This window comes from Rhinopithecus bieti, unplaced genomic scaffold (genome assembly GCF_001698545.2).
Source record: "Rhinopithecus bieti isolate Rb0 unplaced genomic scaffold, ASM169854v2 scaffold_42745, whole genome shotgun sequence".
NCBI lineage: Eukaryota > Metazoa > Chordata > Mammalia > Primates > Cercopithecidae > Rhinopithecus > Rhinopithecus bieti.
In genome coordinates this window covers 1886155-1904102 of record NW_016819184.1, presented here as the reverse complement: position 1 = coordinate 1904102, position 17948 = coordinate 1886155, and the positions used below count along the sequence as shown (strand labels likewise).

The following is a 17948-nucleotide window of genomic DNA, read 5'->3' as shown; positions in this document are numbered from 1 at the left end:
TCCAGTGTAAGAGAAGGAGGATTGCTGGGTAGGCATGGGGTGGGGAAGGAGCGCCCACTCTGCAACTCTGCTTAGCACCTGCTGCCCTTTGCAGAATCTGTAGGGTCCCAGGCCCTCCAAGAGGCTGAGCAGCCTCAAAAGGCACGAAGCTGCTGGCATGGACCTGCGACTCCACCGGCAGCATACAAGGGCATCACTAGTGCATGGCCATGTGAGGCAGGCTGCAGGATCACTAGGCGGACCCTGAGAAATATCATATCCAAGGACACAATGCTCCCATCCTGCCTAACCCACAGGGTTTGGTGAGATGATCAGACACAATTATAATGACAAAAGCAAAGCTCACCCGGAGGTTCCCTCCTGTACCCCACTGTGCTTTGCAAACACTAACTCACTGGCTGAGCCCAATCAGTTTGACAACAAAGTATTGATTTCTCTAAAGTTATCATCATAGACTATACGAAGAGCATGTATTTTACACAACTTACTTATTTTGCAAATATGGATAAACCTTGTAACCCAGATCATCATAACAAGACCATGTGGGTTCATTAGAGTCATACAGTGTTTCAAGGGTCATAATATGACTAGTTCACACCCCTTCAAAATAGTGCTTCAGGCGAATCCATTCACCAAATGTAAAACAATGTCCATTTATTAAGTCGTTTTAAAGCAGCAAATTACTATTCATTGTGTAATGAATTGTTGCCTCACTATGCCATCCACCCATCTTGTAGGCTGAGGCATAGAGGTGTTCACCCTTCCACACACCCACCTGTGCTTGTGAAACACACACCCACCTGTGCTTGTGAATAGCATTAAAGCCATTTCTACAGACTTTGAATGTGTAGTTTCATTATCTTCTGCCTTTAAACACATAAAGGAAACCATTCTCTTCGTCTCCCAAATTGTGAAATAGAGTTCCATTTACCTGCTTCCCATGTTTTAAAGGTCATTTGTGATATAAGTATTAAGAACATGTTTCCGCCTAAGGAAACCGAGCTCTGTTCCAATGCTGAGGTGAATAAATGCAGTGCTCTTTCCACGATACACAATCATTCACACAAACACACGATGTGAGTGCCTATTTAGCAATTGTTTCTGCGGGTTTGTTATCTATAGCCGTTTCCTCTTCATTACTTGTTCACATTATTAGAATCTGATATAAAATGCAAGCTTTCAAAGAATGTGTTTCTAGATCCAAAGAATTTAGAAAATGCTCACTGTTGATCAGATTTTTACAAATACATTCAAATTTAATATTAAGAGTAACTTTGAATAAGTAAGACTTTAGGGCACAATGTGATAGAGAACTGACCTTTCAACAAATGAGCACAATTTCTGACTAAGTACCTCTTTTAAATGGAGTTTAGCAATTGCTTTCTGAATAGCTGTCTTGACTGTCCAACAGTAGCTCTATGGGGGCAGACACCCTAGTTAGCACTGTGCTAGCCACATCGCAGGTATCCTGTGTGTATTTCTTAAATGAAAAATATTCTTTCTAAGACAGTGTTAAAAAAATAATGAGTAAGAAGGTCATTAATCCCTGGTAGCTTCATAAATGAGATATTCTTCTGCCCAAAGAGATGCTGCTCTGCAAATCACACCCAGGGAATTCTGCTCCTTTTGGCCCTAGTCCCATCAAGACATGCAAGGTGATCATTTCAGAACCCTATCAGTGTTCAACCTGGCTAACTTGTGAACTAGTCAAGCTCAAAAGATTCTCAAAGTGATTTTCTGGGAAAATAATCCACTGGAAAGAAGGTCAGATCCATTCTGTTGCCTTTAAAAATTTTTCCTGGTTGCCCACTGGCTTCTCATGAAACCGGGAACCAGTTTCACCCAATCTGTTCTCAAAGGGCTACCCTACCCCATGCCCACATTCCACGTTTGCCCTGTCTCTGACTCAAAGAATGAATGCCTGCAAGCCACGGTGTTCCAACCCATTTCTCCCTCAGTCTCTGGCTGGGCAGGAGCCTGCTGATGGATGACACACTCCCATCAGACCTGCCACACCCAGGTCTACACCACAGAAACTAAGGCTGTTGGTTGACACGGTGGTTGCTAGAACTTGCTGCAATGCTTCATTTCCATTTTGACTGAATTCACCACAATCCTATTAAACCAAAAACATAATGTTTAGCCTCTTTACCATATAGACCACAGGGCTATCATTTTTCTCTTTCTCTGATCTTCTCATTTCTATTCTCTTTCTGACCCAAACCCCATCTTGGAATCTCAAAAATGTGTTTGAGGATCACATATAATCACTTTTACCCACCATTGGGTTTGAATATGCCAGCAACTGAGGGTCCAGAGAACCAAGTCATTTACTCCAAAGTCTCTCTTTGCCTCCAGCACTTGGTCCTGGAAAGGTGAGTTCTGAAACCTTCTGTTCTCAGAAGTCTTCATGCATAGAGTAGAATAAAAATACCTGGTCCCTCCTGAGGGGAATGAGATCATAGGAGCTGAAGTGCTTTGAGATACTCAAAGAAAAGAAACATGACACAACCTTTTATTATTTCAGATCGTGAGACCAGGTCAGAAGGGTCGTTACGCTCGTCATGATGCCACTGCTTTGAATGCCACACAGACTGGCTATACTTCCCGTTCATTTTCCCCAACCTTGTGGGAGAAACTTTTCAGGAGTACAGCATCAACGAAGAACACAGTGTCACGAAACACAAACACTGTCACAAATGACAGTCACGCTACCATGCTGAATTGTCCAGAGAAGCTAACCAGTTACTACTCAGGGCTGATGTAAAACAGATGCAATGCCAAAATGAGATGAAAGAGAATTCAGAATAAAATTCCATCCCTTGGAGCATATTCCATTGGTTTTCTCTGCTCCTGCTTCCGCTGGTACCTGGCCTTCTGGTAGAAAATGATGATGGTTACAGTGACTATATTTAGAAGAATGACGAGCAGTATGAGCCAGAACGAGTATCCGTAACTGTGGGTTGTTCCTTTACTGGCGGTTGTCGGGTAAAGCATGTGTGACAACTCTTCGGACAGAAGGTTGGACTGTGTGTTCGCCACAAACAGTATCATGGTCACAAAAACGAAGGATGCTGAAAAGAAGATGGAGTTTCATGCATGGCATGGTGATACAGTTTTTAATGTCACTTATCTTTATGGAACACATATCTGTGGGTATGTATTGAATATCTGCACGGGAGTTTACACTCTTTTAAGCACTAGGGAGAAGATACAAAATTGTAAGACACAAACTAGATGTCTAGGCATAGAACACTAAAGATTGTGCAGGGCTGTGTATGACCAACAACAAACGTGCTGACTCAAATACTTTCAGAAGTAGTTGTGCAACTGGTCTACCAAACAGTGCACTTCCTAGGTGGTGAATGCAGTAGTGTGCTGAATGAATGAGTGAATAGGACAGTTCAGAAAGAAGCTGTATAAGGAGGTCTGGGAAGAGCTGAGGAAGGACAGGGCATCACAGATGGACGACGCTGCCTCAACAAAGACCCTGGGTGGGCAGTGGGCCTGGAGCATCTGGGACTGTGAGATACAAGCTCAGCTGCTGGGGAGAGGTCCCAGGGTCCTAAGAACTGGGTACCGAGACTGGGCTGCCCTGTGAGCCACAAAAATGCCATCCCAGGAGCTTGAATCTCATGGCATATGATGCCACTGGCAAGAGTGTCTAATCAGGAGGGATCTCTTTACAAAACTCATTAGAGAATAGAACTTATTGTACGTTTCTGTCTTCCCTTTTTTATTCTTCACAATATCCTCTACTAGAAAACATTCTTTTTTGTTTCTTTTGAGATGGGGTCTCACTGTCCCCTGGGCTCTGAAGTGCCGTGGCATGATCTCAGCTTACTGAACCTCCACCTCCCAGGCTCCATTGATTCTACCACCTCAGCCTCCTGACTAGCTGACTACAGGCACATGCCACCATGCTTGGCTCATTTTTTTGTGGAGATCAGGTTTTTCTATGTTGCCCGGGCTAGTCTCGAACTCCTGGACTCAAGTGATCCACCTGCCTCGGCCTCCAAAAGTGCTGAGTGTGAACCACTGTGCCCGGCCCTGAAGAACATGCTTCAGTACAGACTTGGGAGAGCCATTTTTGTCGAATTAAAAGAACATAGCTCTGGAGTCAGTTCAGGATTGGAAATCCCAGCTAGGTGAACTTGGACAAGTCATGTAGCCTTTCTGAGCCTCATTCCTCATCTTCCAAAGGGGATGAGATAGAAACAAACAAACAAAATGTAGATTAGGGCTTTTGCGGCTGCCGAGGGCTGGAAGTGGGCTGGGAGGGGGACAGCTAATGGGCATGGGGTTTCTTTTCAAGATGATCAAAAGATTCTAAAATTGGCAGTGGAGAGGCTTGCACATGTCTGAGAACATACAAAAAACCATGGAATTGTATACTTTAATGGGTGAATTACATGGTGTGTGACTCATGTGTTAATAAAGTTGTTAAAAGAAAGGTTTTGGAGGACAAGGATGCCTGTGTTCCAGAGCCTGTGATGAGACTGGTGAGTAGGCTCACCCAGTGAGGTTTGATGTGCAGAGGGGGCCGCCAGGGGATCCTGGCCACGGAATCCCTTTGAGACTCTGTCTGCCGCCATGTACCCAGAACTCAGTGGACATCAAACATATCCTGCTATAACCCACACCTAGGGAAACCTTCCAAACGGTCCTTCAAAAGGCCTTAATTAGAGGGGCTTTGTATGAGGAGAATGTTTTAAATGCTCCTTGATGACAGACCTTCATCCTCAACATAATGGTTTTATTTCTTAATAATTTGTCCGAACAAAAGCCCTGGCCCTCTGAAGCTCTCCGGGTGCCTCACAGCTTTAATTATCTTCCATTCTCCTCTTGTGAAGTTTCTTATAAAAGCTTAATCATAAAGGGGCAGGATGAATATAGGCTAAATGCTTTTTTCCAGAGCGGGCTGCCTAGAACTTTGATTTGAACCGGGAGGGGCTGACACACAGACACAAAATGCCAACCTGAGTCCCCTTTAGTGACGAGATGCCCAGAGCCTCTACCTGCCAGGCTTCTCCAGCCTCTGGGACAGAAGGACTTACAGGGCTGGAGGAAGCCCCGGGGTAGATGAGGAGCTTCGGAAGGCTCATGGACTGTGGCTTCTGTCCTGGCCTGTGACCCTCGGGCCCCGTGACCTACTGATCCCTTTCTGCTCTCTGGGTTCCTCAGTTGAGACACAAATGTATTTGGAACAGGCGGTCTGCAAAGTTCTCTCTGGCTCCAAGCTGCTCTCAGTCGACAACTTTATCCCCTGAGGTCAGGATGCAGCCTCATCAGGTCAGTGTGGTGCAGAGGGTAGACTGAGGTCAGAGGTCATGGGAACCTAGGAAGTGAGACTGCTGTTTGTCTCCTCAAAGCAGAAACTGCTTCTTTCTATCAGAAACAAGCCAGCAAACCCACTTCCTTCCCTACCCAACATCTGCTGGCTAAGCAGAGGTTGTTCAAATCCAGCCCCTAGGGGTTTGGAGCGATTCCTTCTGGCCCCAGGACTCCCAGAAGTCAGTCTGATCGTGCTCTCCCACCGCCGTGACCCAAGGCAAGAATTAAGGCCTCTCTGTACACAAGCCCTTCTGCAGGCTGAGCCTCCTTGAAACTGAGAGTTTCAGTAAGTTCTCCAACCCTCAAAGCTCCTGTGAAGAAAATCAGGAACCCTCAAAGGGCTACTTTGGCCAAAAGTCAGGCCTATCAAAGCGTTAGGGTCAAGAGGCCTCAAGGGGCATTTAGAGGAAGCCAAGCTGTGCCGAGGCCTTCTCCCAGGTGGGCAGCAGAACACAAGCTGCTCCTTCCACATCAACTTCTCAGGCTGTTTTCTGCCCACCTCACAGCCTCCCTCTGTGTGTTAGAACTTGCCCCTGAGCCAGGAAAGGCAGGTGGCAGGAATTTCCTCTCCGTCCAATAATTCTTTGTGGATAGGAGTAAGCAGGGCTATGGGGAGGCTGCCTGGCCCCTGTTTTTATTCACAAACATGCATGAGGCCTGTGTTATATGCAAAGCCAGCCCATACTCCGCTGTGGAGCAGCAGAGATGTGGAAGCCACAGCCTGTGGAAGAGGTGGCAGACTTTGAACCCTGCAGGCTGCAGACACAGCAATGCTGGGCCCCTGTTGTTCGGCCGGCGCCACACCTGGCTCTCCACTCTGGTCCTGGCACCTGTTTTCCCTCCAGGAATGCAGTCTTCCTTCTCTACTCACCCCTGCGGCTGGGGAAGGGCCGACTCCAGCCCCAGCTCCAGGATGGGCAGGTAGCCTTAGTCAATCAGTGGATGGCTTGGGGAATTCAACCCTGCTGGCCACAGAGATTGGTCAAGGGATGGGAGAAGGGCTATGCCAGTGCAGAGTAGCCTGGGACTTTCTCTGAATTCGAAGGAAATAAGAAGTTTTTTTCTCCTGGGGCTGCCACCATCAGCAATGAGCCCAGAGTGGCCAGCAGTCATCTTATCTTCAAGAGGATTGATCCAGCCAATTAATGAATGATGGCGTCAACACTGAGGGTTCCAATAGATGGAGCAATGGCAGGAAACAGTCCTCATCACACAGGCCAAGACCCTAACTCGAGCTGTGTCTGAAGTCACTGCTTCTCGTGCTTTCTTAGTTACATCAGCAAAAGTAAAAATAATCTATCTCTTTGCCCTGGCCATGGTTACCAGTTGGTTTACCTTTGGTTTTGGTTGACAGGGGTGAACCATCATCATGCAAGTAGCTTGGGCCAAGGACTCTGGCATACAGGTGAGTATATCTGATTTTGTAACAAAGTCCCTTAACCTCTGACACTCAGCTCTGCTCTAAGAAAGAGAAGCAGTGATATTCATTCTACAGGACTGTTGTGCCTCGTCCATAGTGGCTGCCCTTTAAATTGGGGGATTTATTTGTTTTTACCACCAAGCAATACAAGCACAGAAAGAAAGAGCCAGTCATATATGAATGTGGTTAAACCAGCCTGACCCCAGATCCTCGGAGCTGAGGTGTGATTATGTAATGCAACCCAGCCCACCTGTAGTCCTGGCTTAATGCTTTTCCATTTTAAAAAGCATCTCTTCCGAAGCTCCTGTGCTATGCTGGGGCCAGTTTTTACATCTCAACTCCACGTCAGTGATCTCACATTGGGAGTTTGAAAACGGCCATGTGGCTGTGCTTACACCATTCCAATCACCAGGGCTTTTTTCTCTCTGTGTTTCTCCCCACTGGAGAGCCAGTTGTTCATATTCCTCAGCACACCTCTACTCCATGGCATGGAGCTGCTGGCCTCCTCCAGCCACCTGCATCTGCCTCATGGTAAGGATGACACTCAATGGAGGGACAGGATGATGCTGCTCTCAGCCCCTCCTCTGAGGCTTCCTGACATGTCTGATATCCAGAGCCTCCTTCTTATGCTTGAAAATTTCAGGCCTGTGTTAAAATGTGTCACCTGAAGCTTACATGAAGCCACCTCAGAAATCATTTCCTTAGGACAGGCTTCGTTCCCAAGGTCCAGTTGCAATGGTGGAGAGAGGGAAAGAACAGGAGACACCTGGCTGCCTGGCGGGAGCAAGGCCCTGAAGGCAGCTGAGCAGGGCAAAGAGGCACTTCCCCAGCCCTGCTCTGGGCAGATGGGCAGCCGCAGCGCCCTGGCAAAACCCAGTGAAAGCGAAAAGACTGCGAGTCAAAGCTGGGACCCACTTCCCATCTGGGCTCCATCCTCCCAGCACCACACCCATGAAACAAATAAAATAACCAAGCAACACCACCCAGCAACACTTATAGGTAGCCCACAAGAAAGGTATTGCCCCCTGATTCTCTTATGTGCCATTATCTGTGGCTCTGTGGCTCTGTGGCACAAGCATGCAGAGATGTCGTGTGTGGAGACTAAGTGGACTCTTGTCATGTGGAAGAGGAAAGAGAAGGAACAGTGTGCCAGTGTGTTCCTGTGTGTGTGGGTATGCATGTGTGTGTGTGCATGTGTGTGTGCACGTGTATGTGTATTCACATGTGTGTGCTTCTATATGCCACACAGAGCCTAACTTGGAGTTAAGCACATGGCAGGAGCCCAATCAGTATTTTGTTGACTTTTGTGCATTTTGACTTCCTATGTTAGAGTCTCAAAAGCAAAGGCTGGCTTGTTATAAGCCTCCCCAATAGTGCATTTAAAACAGAATTATATTTCCAGAGATGCTTCATAAACACTTTGGATTGACAAAATAAACCCCAGCCCTTAGCTCATGGGAGGTCCTCATAGTTTTCTTGGTGTAAACGTGACTGTATGTTCATGCGTGTGTGAGAGGCGGAGACGCGGGGACAAGAGGGATGCGGTCCTCTGCAGAGCACCGAGTCTCACAGGTCCACTCACCGCTGAGCCCGTTCCAGGTGTACACCCCCATCGGCCCCAGGAACGTCTGGTAAGGGTTGCTGATGCTGTTGTAGAAGGTAAACCCAGAGCTCAGCAGCGACGTGAGCAAACTCAGGACCAGGAACAGGATAGTCACCAAATGCAGAGTTTTTTGGGAAGAATTATTCAGTATCCCTAAAACTAAAACAATGTTTTGTGAGTGCATAGCACATAATGCAAATACCAGCTCTGGCTGGCATTCCTCCCCACCCTACCCTCTTAGGTACTTGAGTTAGCAGTTGTTGGATGTCAGCAGAGATATCAGGAACCTCCAAGTCATGCAAGAACAAGACCTGCCTTCCCCACAGGGGGCTGGCTGTTGAATCAGTGGTTGGATGGGTATAACCGCGACACTACAGATAACTGGATATTCAGCCTGATTTTGAAGTCCCCTAGGAGAGAGTTTGCCTTCCTGGATACTGGCAGCAGGGCTGGCCAGCCTTCCCATTATGAGCTCAGGCCCTGTCCTTGCCAAGGTGCTTTTCACAGTTTCATCAGTGCCCCTGTTGCTCTGAGCACTAACTCGGCTTCCACTTGGAGGCACTCACAGGGCGGGTCACCCTGAAAACTTGTGCACTGTGAGAATCCCATAAGCCCTGTGGTGTCTGGAGTAATTCCATGAGTCAGGGGTGGCATGAGCAGAGAAAAGGCTAAGAAAGGTGACCAGGAAAGTGGAAGCTGAAGGCTGACATAAGAAAATGACTTCTGTTGGTGCAAATCGAGGTGTGAGTCCTACTTCAGACTCCACTTTCCTGGAGACAGAGAGGACCCGATGCCCACAGGGCTCCAATGCTGGAGGCGGCTGGGAATTTGCCCATGAGTGAGCCTTGACTCTGCTTTCCAAGGAGAACTCTTCTGAATCCTAACAGCATTGTATGAAATGTGCATATTTCTTAAGTGCAGAGTAGCTCCAGGCATAGAAGGACACTCATAAAATGAAGCAAAGGTGCCCTGGCTGTCAGTCCTGGGTTCCTGGTTTTGCAGGCTTCTGACCCCCACCAGCCATATCCTCCACCTGCTCTTTTGTGGAGGACACAAGGCCCAGGCACCACAGGGGTGGTGTAAGCCCAGCCCAGCCACGGGCTGTCAGGGTGTGTGAGGCCCTGTGGAGGAGGCCAGTACATTAAATAGTGTTTACAGGGAAGTTCCACGAAAGTCACCAGGACACGGGAGAAAGTGATTTGGGAGAAAGTTCCGAGTCACAGTAAGGCCACAGCAACATCACTGGGAACAGGTGGGTCAAAACAAGTGAAAGTCTCTTTCTTTTCGTGCTGATTTCTCTGATCTCCAGGGAGAGAGCCTTGGAGACCTCACATCTTTATCTGGAGCAGCTTGAAAGAACAGAAAGCGAAAAGGCCAGGTAGGATCTCTGGTTCCTGGGCCTAGGGGTGGTATTCCCTCAGCATATGCCCACAGATCGAAGGTCAAGGAGTTCCTAATGGAACCAGAGTGTTACAAAGAATTCAGAGAACAGGCATGGGAGGTGGGAGACCCCAGGGTGCTGTGGGCACCCATGGGAGGGGTCACCAATTCCCCTCCCCTTTCCCTCCCCGCATCACCGTAATGATTGAAAAATTCGTCTTTATGCTGAGCCCAAATCTGCATCTCCACAACTTCAACCCAGGGGTCTTAATTCTCCTTTGGGAATCATACAAAATTCACTTGCTCCTTTCCTGCCTGGCAGCCTTTCCAAATATTTGAGGAGGGATATAAATCCCAACATGATTAACAGCCCACATCTCTGGAGTATTCTTTGTTGGGTGTGACTGCAAAGTCCTGACAGCCTGGCCCGCTACACATACTTTATTGTGACTCTATTTCTCTTTCTCTTTTTTTCTTCTTTTTTTGGAGACAGGGTCTTGCTGTGTCACCCAGACTGGAGTGCAGTGGCAACATCATCACTCGCTGCAGTCTTGATCTCCCGAGTTCAAACAAAGAATCCTCCCGCCTCAGCCTCCGGAGTAGCTGGAACTACAGGATGTGCCACCACAACCACGCTCAGCTAATTTTTTAAAATTTTTTCCTTTTGAGTTGGAGTTTTGCTCTTATTGCCCAGGCTGGAGTGCAATGGCACGATCTCGGTTCACCCCAACCTCCGCCTCCCGGGTTCAAGCGATTGTCCTTCCTCAGCCTTCCGAGTAGCTGGGATGCGCCACCATGCCCGGCTAATTTTGTATTTTTAGGAGAGATGGGGTTTCTCCATGTTGGTCAGGCTGGTCTCCAACTCCCAATCACAGGTGATCTGCCCGCCTTGGCCTACCAAAGTGCTGGGATTACAGGCGTGAGCCACCATGGCCAGCCTTTTAAACAATTTTCTGTAGGGACAGGATCTCACTATGTTGCCCAGGCTGGTCTCCAATTCCTGAGCTCAAGTGATCCTCCCTCCTGGGCCTCCCAAAGTGCTGGGATTATAGGCATGAGCCACCACACATGGCCAGATAGACACGGGGCTCCCAGTGAGACCCGACACTCCCCTTGGACAGGATGACATCCTCACTCCATTTTTGAACCTCTTAATTCTATCTGTTCACTATTGTTTTCTTTTTTGGCTTTTTAATCAGCAGTGTTCTATGAGGAAGAAAAGTTTCCTCCCACTGAACAGACAGTGGGCATGAAGATGTGGCCGGCAGCTTGCAACCGGGTGCCTGAGACACTGCCTCAGGGGCTGCTGGCAAAAGGGTCCTGTGGTAAAGACCCTCATCCAGAGAGAGCGGGCATCCTGAGTGGCGCGGGTCTTGGGGTAGAGCCTCCTAGACCAGGAGTGGGAGAAGCCCCAGAAGCAGCAGTGACAGGTAACCCAAGGGCCCTGGCTGCAAGGGAGGGTGAGAAAGTGCAGGAAAGAAAAGGGGAGGAGAGAGAAAAGGGCAGGAGGAGGGCAAGGTGGATATGCCTCACAGCAGTTGGCATGGCCGCATGTCCCTTGAAAACCCATGGGAGAAGGGAGCAGACCAGGAGACGACCAGGCAAGCCTCAGCTGAGTGGCATGAGGACAATGGCTTCACCACCGTGGCAAGGGAACATTCTGCTCCTCAAGTGGAACTGGGGACCGTGAGCAAAGTCCAGCTCGCACAGGTACAGCCTACTTGTGCTCAATGGTGACTGGACTATTTTGGAATTTCTGCTAATAACTCATAGAGCATGGTGAAATTCTCAGCACAGTCTTGGGCTATGCATCCCATGGAAGAGCTCTAGCGGGGCATGGGTCATGCCAGCCACTGCCTGCTGCCTGGGCGGGGATGGGTGGGACCTGCTGGGCCTGCCTTCTGGGTGAGTGGGATGTGGCCACCTGGGCTGGGATGGTTCCCATCTCTGACCTCAGGTGACGTCTCTTGCCTCTGCCTATTGCTCACTGTGGAGGTGCAGCGGATGCAGGATTCATATTGCTACAATTTAGCACACACTTAATTTGAAAGTAATAGAGGATGACACCGGAGGAGAGGAGGAAAAAAAGCTACAGCATGTAGGACACACCTGTTCAGGGGGACAGGTCAGAGGCTGCAGCTGAGTTACTGCTGAGTCACCATAAGGGGAATCGCTTCCCATTCCACACTCGCCAGCTCCTCCTGGACGCTAAAGGGGAAACTCCGGGGTCTGTCCCAAAGTTTGCTGGGGACTGAATGAACTCACTCCTTAGCAAAGTTTGGTAACCAATAAGAAGTAATTTGGTTACTTAACTAGAAAATAGAAACTTCAGTGTTAAAACAAAAATAAAAATTTTAAAATTTTAAAAGCTGTGTCCAAGGCCCCTGAAGTGGCTTGCAGTATTTTCTGCTTCACACACTTAGTAAAAGCAGTTTTGGATATTCATTGGTAAATGGTTCACATTCCATTTTTTTTTTTTTTTCAGAGTAAATTAGAAAGTGACAATTGAATTTAGCTTTGTTTGTGACTTTTGGTAAGGTCTAACGATGTGATTTTTCCAAAGGGAGTCATTTGGGGCCTGTTGACTCATATTTTCTGCATTTTAAGGTGACAATTCATCTTGATTCTAACTGCTGGATTTTAAAATTATTTTCCGGCTTTCTGAATTTCCTGCCACACAGGTCTGACAGCTTTATCTCCCCTCCAGCTCCTGGCTCAGAACTTAGACAATAAAAGCTGAAAATTCAGGGAAAGTTATCAAGAATGACATGACAATAAACTTACATAGCATCTGACAGCTGCTCTCTGCCTATAAAATTAGCAAACACATTCCGTTCTTTCTCTTCCTTTTAGGGGGCAAGCGTGTGAATCAGGAAAGCCACCTCACAATTGACGCTGATTGCCCCAGGAAAGAGCCAAGAACAACGTGGCCACAGAGCAGAGCGCCTGACCCGCAGATCCCGCAGCTGGGAGGCAGAAACGTGCTGCTGGGCAGTGGATAATGGGTGCCGCTGAGAGCCATCCGGACATCCGGGCTCCCCATGCAGGGAAATGTAACCCTTCAGGCCCCACTTGCTATCTGCCTTTTGAGTTCTGGTTTTCGGTAAGTCCTCGGACATCAAGGGAGAGCCCATGGCTTTGTGAGTGGACGGGTGGGAATTACCGTGACTCCCTCCGTAAACACCTGGTCACCAGGGAGCCCGAACAGGGCAGCGCCCAGTAACTGAGGGAGGAGCTCGTTCTATCAACAGATCTCCAAGTGTGACCTGGTAGCTCTCCCAGGGAGCCCAGGCTGGTGCCCCAGCCTCTCAGAAAGTTACCAGGGTTCCTTGGGGAGAAGTGGCCTGAGCCTGGGCGGGCACCCTTTTTGTCCTCTATACTCTCCCCCTCCCAGTGTGGTTACATCTCTCGGGGCAGATGATGAACACTGCTCTCCAGGAGAATCTCCTTATGCGGACAGGGTAGGAGTAGTAAGGTGGGGGCTCTTTATGAATTCTGGAGAAATAAACTTCATTTGTTCTTCTCTTTGCAATTCATTAGTTTCTGCAGCAGATTTATTTTTCTAATTATTTTTAGCCTGGACTAATGGTGCAATGTTGAGCTCCCTGAGAACACGTGGAGGTCGGTGGAGAAAAGGAAGAGACTAGCGGGCGGGGGAGTGCCAGGTGGGGAGAGACTCGCGCCAGCTGCAGTGGGTCCTGACCCAGATGCAGCACTGAAAGGCCAGCCGGGAGCCGAGCTTTCCCTCAGTCTGCCTTGCTTCCTTTGCAAGGTTGTCTAGAGCTTTTGCCAATCAATTAATTTAATTTCAAGCGGGTCACATCCAAAGGACTTAAAAAACAATACCCAGTACAGCAATGCCTGTCACTCTAGTGCCTGCCCTTGGTTGTTGTCAACACTGAATTAGGATCACCTGGGAAGATGTAAAAAAAACGAGCAGGTCAGGGCCTCACCCCGCAGAGATTGCTATTCATCTGGTCCGGGTGGGGATGCCGCATCCCAGGTGATTCTACCTTCCGCTGCAGGCAACGTGACTGCTCAAAGTCCCACATATCTGCAAATCAGACTGGTCTTGGAACCGAGAACAAAGAGTGCAGTGTCACAAGAGGAGAAATATCTCTCATAATAAAGTCCAGCCTGGGCTGGTGACACCCCGTCTCCACAAAACATCAGAAAAGTGGCTGGGTGTGGTGGTGCTTGCCTGTGGTCCCAGCTACACCAGAAACTGAGGCAAGAGGATCTCTCGAGCCCAGGATGTAGAGGCTGCAATGAGCTATGATCGCACCATGGCACTCCAGACTGGGCGACAAAGCAAGACCCTGTCTCAAAAAAGAAAAGAAAAGAAAAATCTTGCCGGGTGCAGTGGCTCATGTCTGTAATCCCAGCACTTTGGGAGGCCGAGGTGGGCAGATCACTGGAGGTCAGGAGTTTGACACCAGCCTGGCCAACATGGTGAAACCCTGTCTCTACTAAAAATACAAAATTTAGCCACCCGTGGTATGCATTCCTGTAATCCCAGCTACTAGGGAGGCCGAGGCACGAGAATTGCTTGAACTCAGGAGGTGGAAATTGCAGTGAGCCGAGATGGCGCCACTGCACTGCAGTCTGGGTGTGAAGCAGCCTGGGTGATGAAACAAAACAACAAAAAACAACAAAACAACAACAACAACAACAAACTATCATAGAAACTTTTCCTGTCAAAATGATTCTGTAAAAAATACATTCTGGTCAGCGCGTAGGGTGAGTAATATTTGAAATGACATTCACGGGAATTCCGTGTCCTAAATGTGAATGACTCATCTTGCCATGATTGCCAGTGTGAGGAAACAGAGCACACTGTGCTTCCGGACCCTGACCACATTTGCAAAACACAGAGTTAAAGGAATGACTTCCTTTTACATAGCACCCAAGATCCAGAACTGAGAGGGAGGTGGGTGGCCACAGTGTGAGATTACACCTCCTAGCAGCTCATTTTTCAGGATTCTGTCCTCCAATGGGGCTTTGCAGACATGCGTTCCCCCCAAACCCTTGCTTCCATGCAGACCTGCACATACCATGCCCCAGCAGTGAGTGCAGGGCACTGATTTTAACTGAGGAAGGGTCTTTCTCTCACACTGGATGGTGAGCCCTCCAAGGCCAGGAACCACGTGCAATTCCTTTCAGTCTCCTGAGCCCCTCGTACATGCAGCAGCTGCTCAGGGAAGTGTTTTTGAACAGAAATCAGATCTCCAGAACTTTGGGAGTAGCAAAGACAACCTGCTCACAGGTGGACATACAGGACCTGTCACTTTTCATCTGGATGTTGGGCAAACCAGGATGCAGCCAGTCAGCCTGAGCTGCCTGCACCCTCCAAGTTCCACACTGGAGAATTTCCTTACCAGGTCTGAAGAACGATTTTTCCCACAGATTGACCAATGTTGGCTGAATTATTTTGGCACTTTGAAATCAGCCATCATTGCTTCCTTCTGCTATTTTGTTTCAAAATCTACAGACAAAATTGGCTCAATGTGATAAATACCGTGCAGAAACATAGCAGAGCTTTGCAATAATTATTACTCTTGGGAGACTCTTGATGTGACCTCGCCCTAGCCAAGAAGCTCATGTGGTCAACTTCTCAATTGGAACGGTGAGTCCACCACTGCTCGGCAAGAAAGGGGCATTTATACAGATTTGATTCTACTGCCCACGGTTGGTTTCTGATTTGAAAGAAGCCCCGGGTGGCCATGAGAAACCATAGGAGAGCACCCACGTCTCATTGTGCACACTGCAGGGCTGCTCCCAGGTGAAGTGTCCCAGGATCGTTAGCAGCTGACCACCACAAGTTGAAGATTCCAGTAACATGACTTTCCCCTGTCTGAAAGAACTGCTTACAGGTGTTCAAGCTCAACGATTATTACAATCATTGGCAATGAAGACCCCCTAGGCTCTGCGGAGTCCTTAGGTGTCAACCAGAGTGACAGTGCAGCACCTTCATTAATTGGGTGGCGGTTCACCTTCTTCAGCACAGGGAGGTTGGGCAGTGACTTGCGGAAAGTCAGAATGTGGCTCCTCAGTAACAAAGACTGAAAGTAGAGATCCAGCAAAGGGAAGGCAAATATTCTGCCTCACTGTGCTCTCACCTAGGCTGCCGCACCTACCTGTCCCTGGGCCCTTTCAGGGCTCTCCTTGACGAGTGCTTGCTCTGGTCCTCTGACATCACCATGCTCACAGGGCTTTAGAGCCAGGTCCTGATGACCCATCCTGGCCTCCTCTGAGTCTCCGTGCATAGAGATAGTTGATGCTTTCTTTGAAGCCATTTATCTCAAATTGGAAATCAACTGGTTCCAAACAGACACCATATGGAAACCAAAAAAAAACTGGTGGGTTTTGTCTCTTACTTACAATTTTTTAAATGTGTCTGAGGTTTCAGGACACTTTTTGGTTTTCAAAATGCTATTGACATAACTGAAGGCATGACTGAGTCTTTGAAAGTTGCTGGAAAGCCAATGTTCCCCATCCTTATGGGAAGCTGAGGTTGACACCAGAGGAGATGTCCCTGAAAGGCTATAGCAATGCCCGGGGAGACGCTGCTTTTGCTAACATCTAAATGACAAATGTATAACTTGGGAACACAACCAGGCTGCTTTGGATTTAAGAAAATAGTTTCATTAACAAAGTCGTAAACACACTAGAGCTAGAACCTAGAGCTAGTGTCCAGGACTCAAACTTCTTTATGTATTACACAAGGACTAAACATTACATGTGTATAGGATAGAAAATGATGCATATTTATAAGTCAAAAGGTAATGACTGTCTGATACCCGGTAATGTCTGTATAATACTAGCATACAACTTTGTTCAAAACAAAGTCCATTTAATGTGTTACATAACTTACAAATGTTTTTAAATTTAGAAAACATGAAGGTAGGTATCAAACTTCAAAAGTCAAATAAGTAGCTAAATCAACTTATTATTCTCAATGAACTTTTAATTTTCTTCCATTGAGAGGATGGCATTATTATATAAGAAATCAGGGAAAAAAGTTTAGGAATTCCTATCAAATATACAATTAATAAATTAATGGAAATTTAACATAATTCCCAATGATTAGATATTTTGGAGGTAAATTCAAATCAGTTAAGGAAACGAACTTGAGAAACAGAGATAATGAATTTCCCATTTTGCTCTTTCCTGCATAGATGCCACTTGTGAAATTCTAGACAGAGGTTGTGGGTCCAACTAAAAACCCGGTCAATACAGTTAAAACATGCATTCCTACTGGCTATTCAATGCCATATTGCTGTCACATGTTTTTACTTATTTACTTGTCTATCAACTTGGTAGGTGTTATTTAAATATCAGCACTGCTGGAATGATTTAGACTACTGTACTAATATACACAAGCAGAACTCAGGAAGCTCAAATAATGGCATGGCAAATTTCCAAAATTATCTTGTATTATTAGACTTGCATCGTCAGCCTAACCCAAAACTTACAAAGAAATTATTTTTGAATGGTTATTTGGCCCAAATATAGAATGACATAAACCTTAATTCAGTCTCACGATACCCATTCAAATTAGTTTGTCATTTACCTGCAAAGTTTTTGTTTGGTTCTGCCAGTCCGTGACTCAATTCTTGACTACTTTCCCCATGAAAAAGTCCATAAGTGATGAAAATGCTCCCATTTGAAGCAGAGTCTCTAACAGCAATTGTACTGGTGATCCATGCTTGTGTCCCAAGAATAGAGCAAATTACAATGAAAGACCCAAGGCTGGTGAAAAAGCTTGATAAGAACATCAATGTCTTCTTTGTGGTAGGCATTTTCACAGGAAAATAAGTTCTCTAGGACAAAAAAATGAATATCTTCTTATAACACTTTTGGACCTTATCATTTGAAGTCTAGTGCTTAGAAATAGAGTCTAACACTTTGTTGTCAAATATAAAATCTCACTCTTCCTAAGGAAGGGTTATGCTAATGGACATTGAACTCTGAACATGGTCATAAAATTTACAATAGCTGAACTTTGGTCTGGAGTAAGAGGCTGCTATGGTTACAGCCAACCAGCATGAACAAGGGGTGGGTATGGTCTTCCCAGGGACTTCCTCAATCACACAAGTAATTTATAATCCTTGGCCAAGTGTCATGGAAGCAAGTTTAGCCTACCATATCATGACAGGAGTAGAATTCCTAAATAATAGGGTGTGGAGGATCTGTATTCCCAAAGCGTTG

At 47.1% G+C, this 17948-nt stretch overlaps 1 protein-coding gene across 1 annotated transcript; it reads right to left on the bottom strand.

The window, feature by feature from the left end:
• Positions 1-639: 639 nt before the first annotated feature.
• On the bottom strand, positions 640-17702 carry CLRN3 (clarin 3). Its single transcript, XM_017858739.1, has 3 exons — positions 17311-17702; positions 8337-8516; positions 640-3074 (listed from the first exon to the last, which is right to left on the bottom strand). Exons 1-3 carry the CDS (start codon positions 17537-17539, stop codon positions 2803-2805), a joined length of 681 nt encoding a protein of 226 aa, XP_017714228.1. The 5' UTR covers positions 17540-17702; the 3' UTR covers positions 640-2802.
• Positions 17703-17948: the final 246 nt, after the last annotated feature.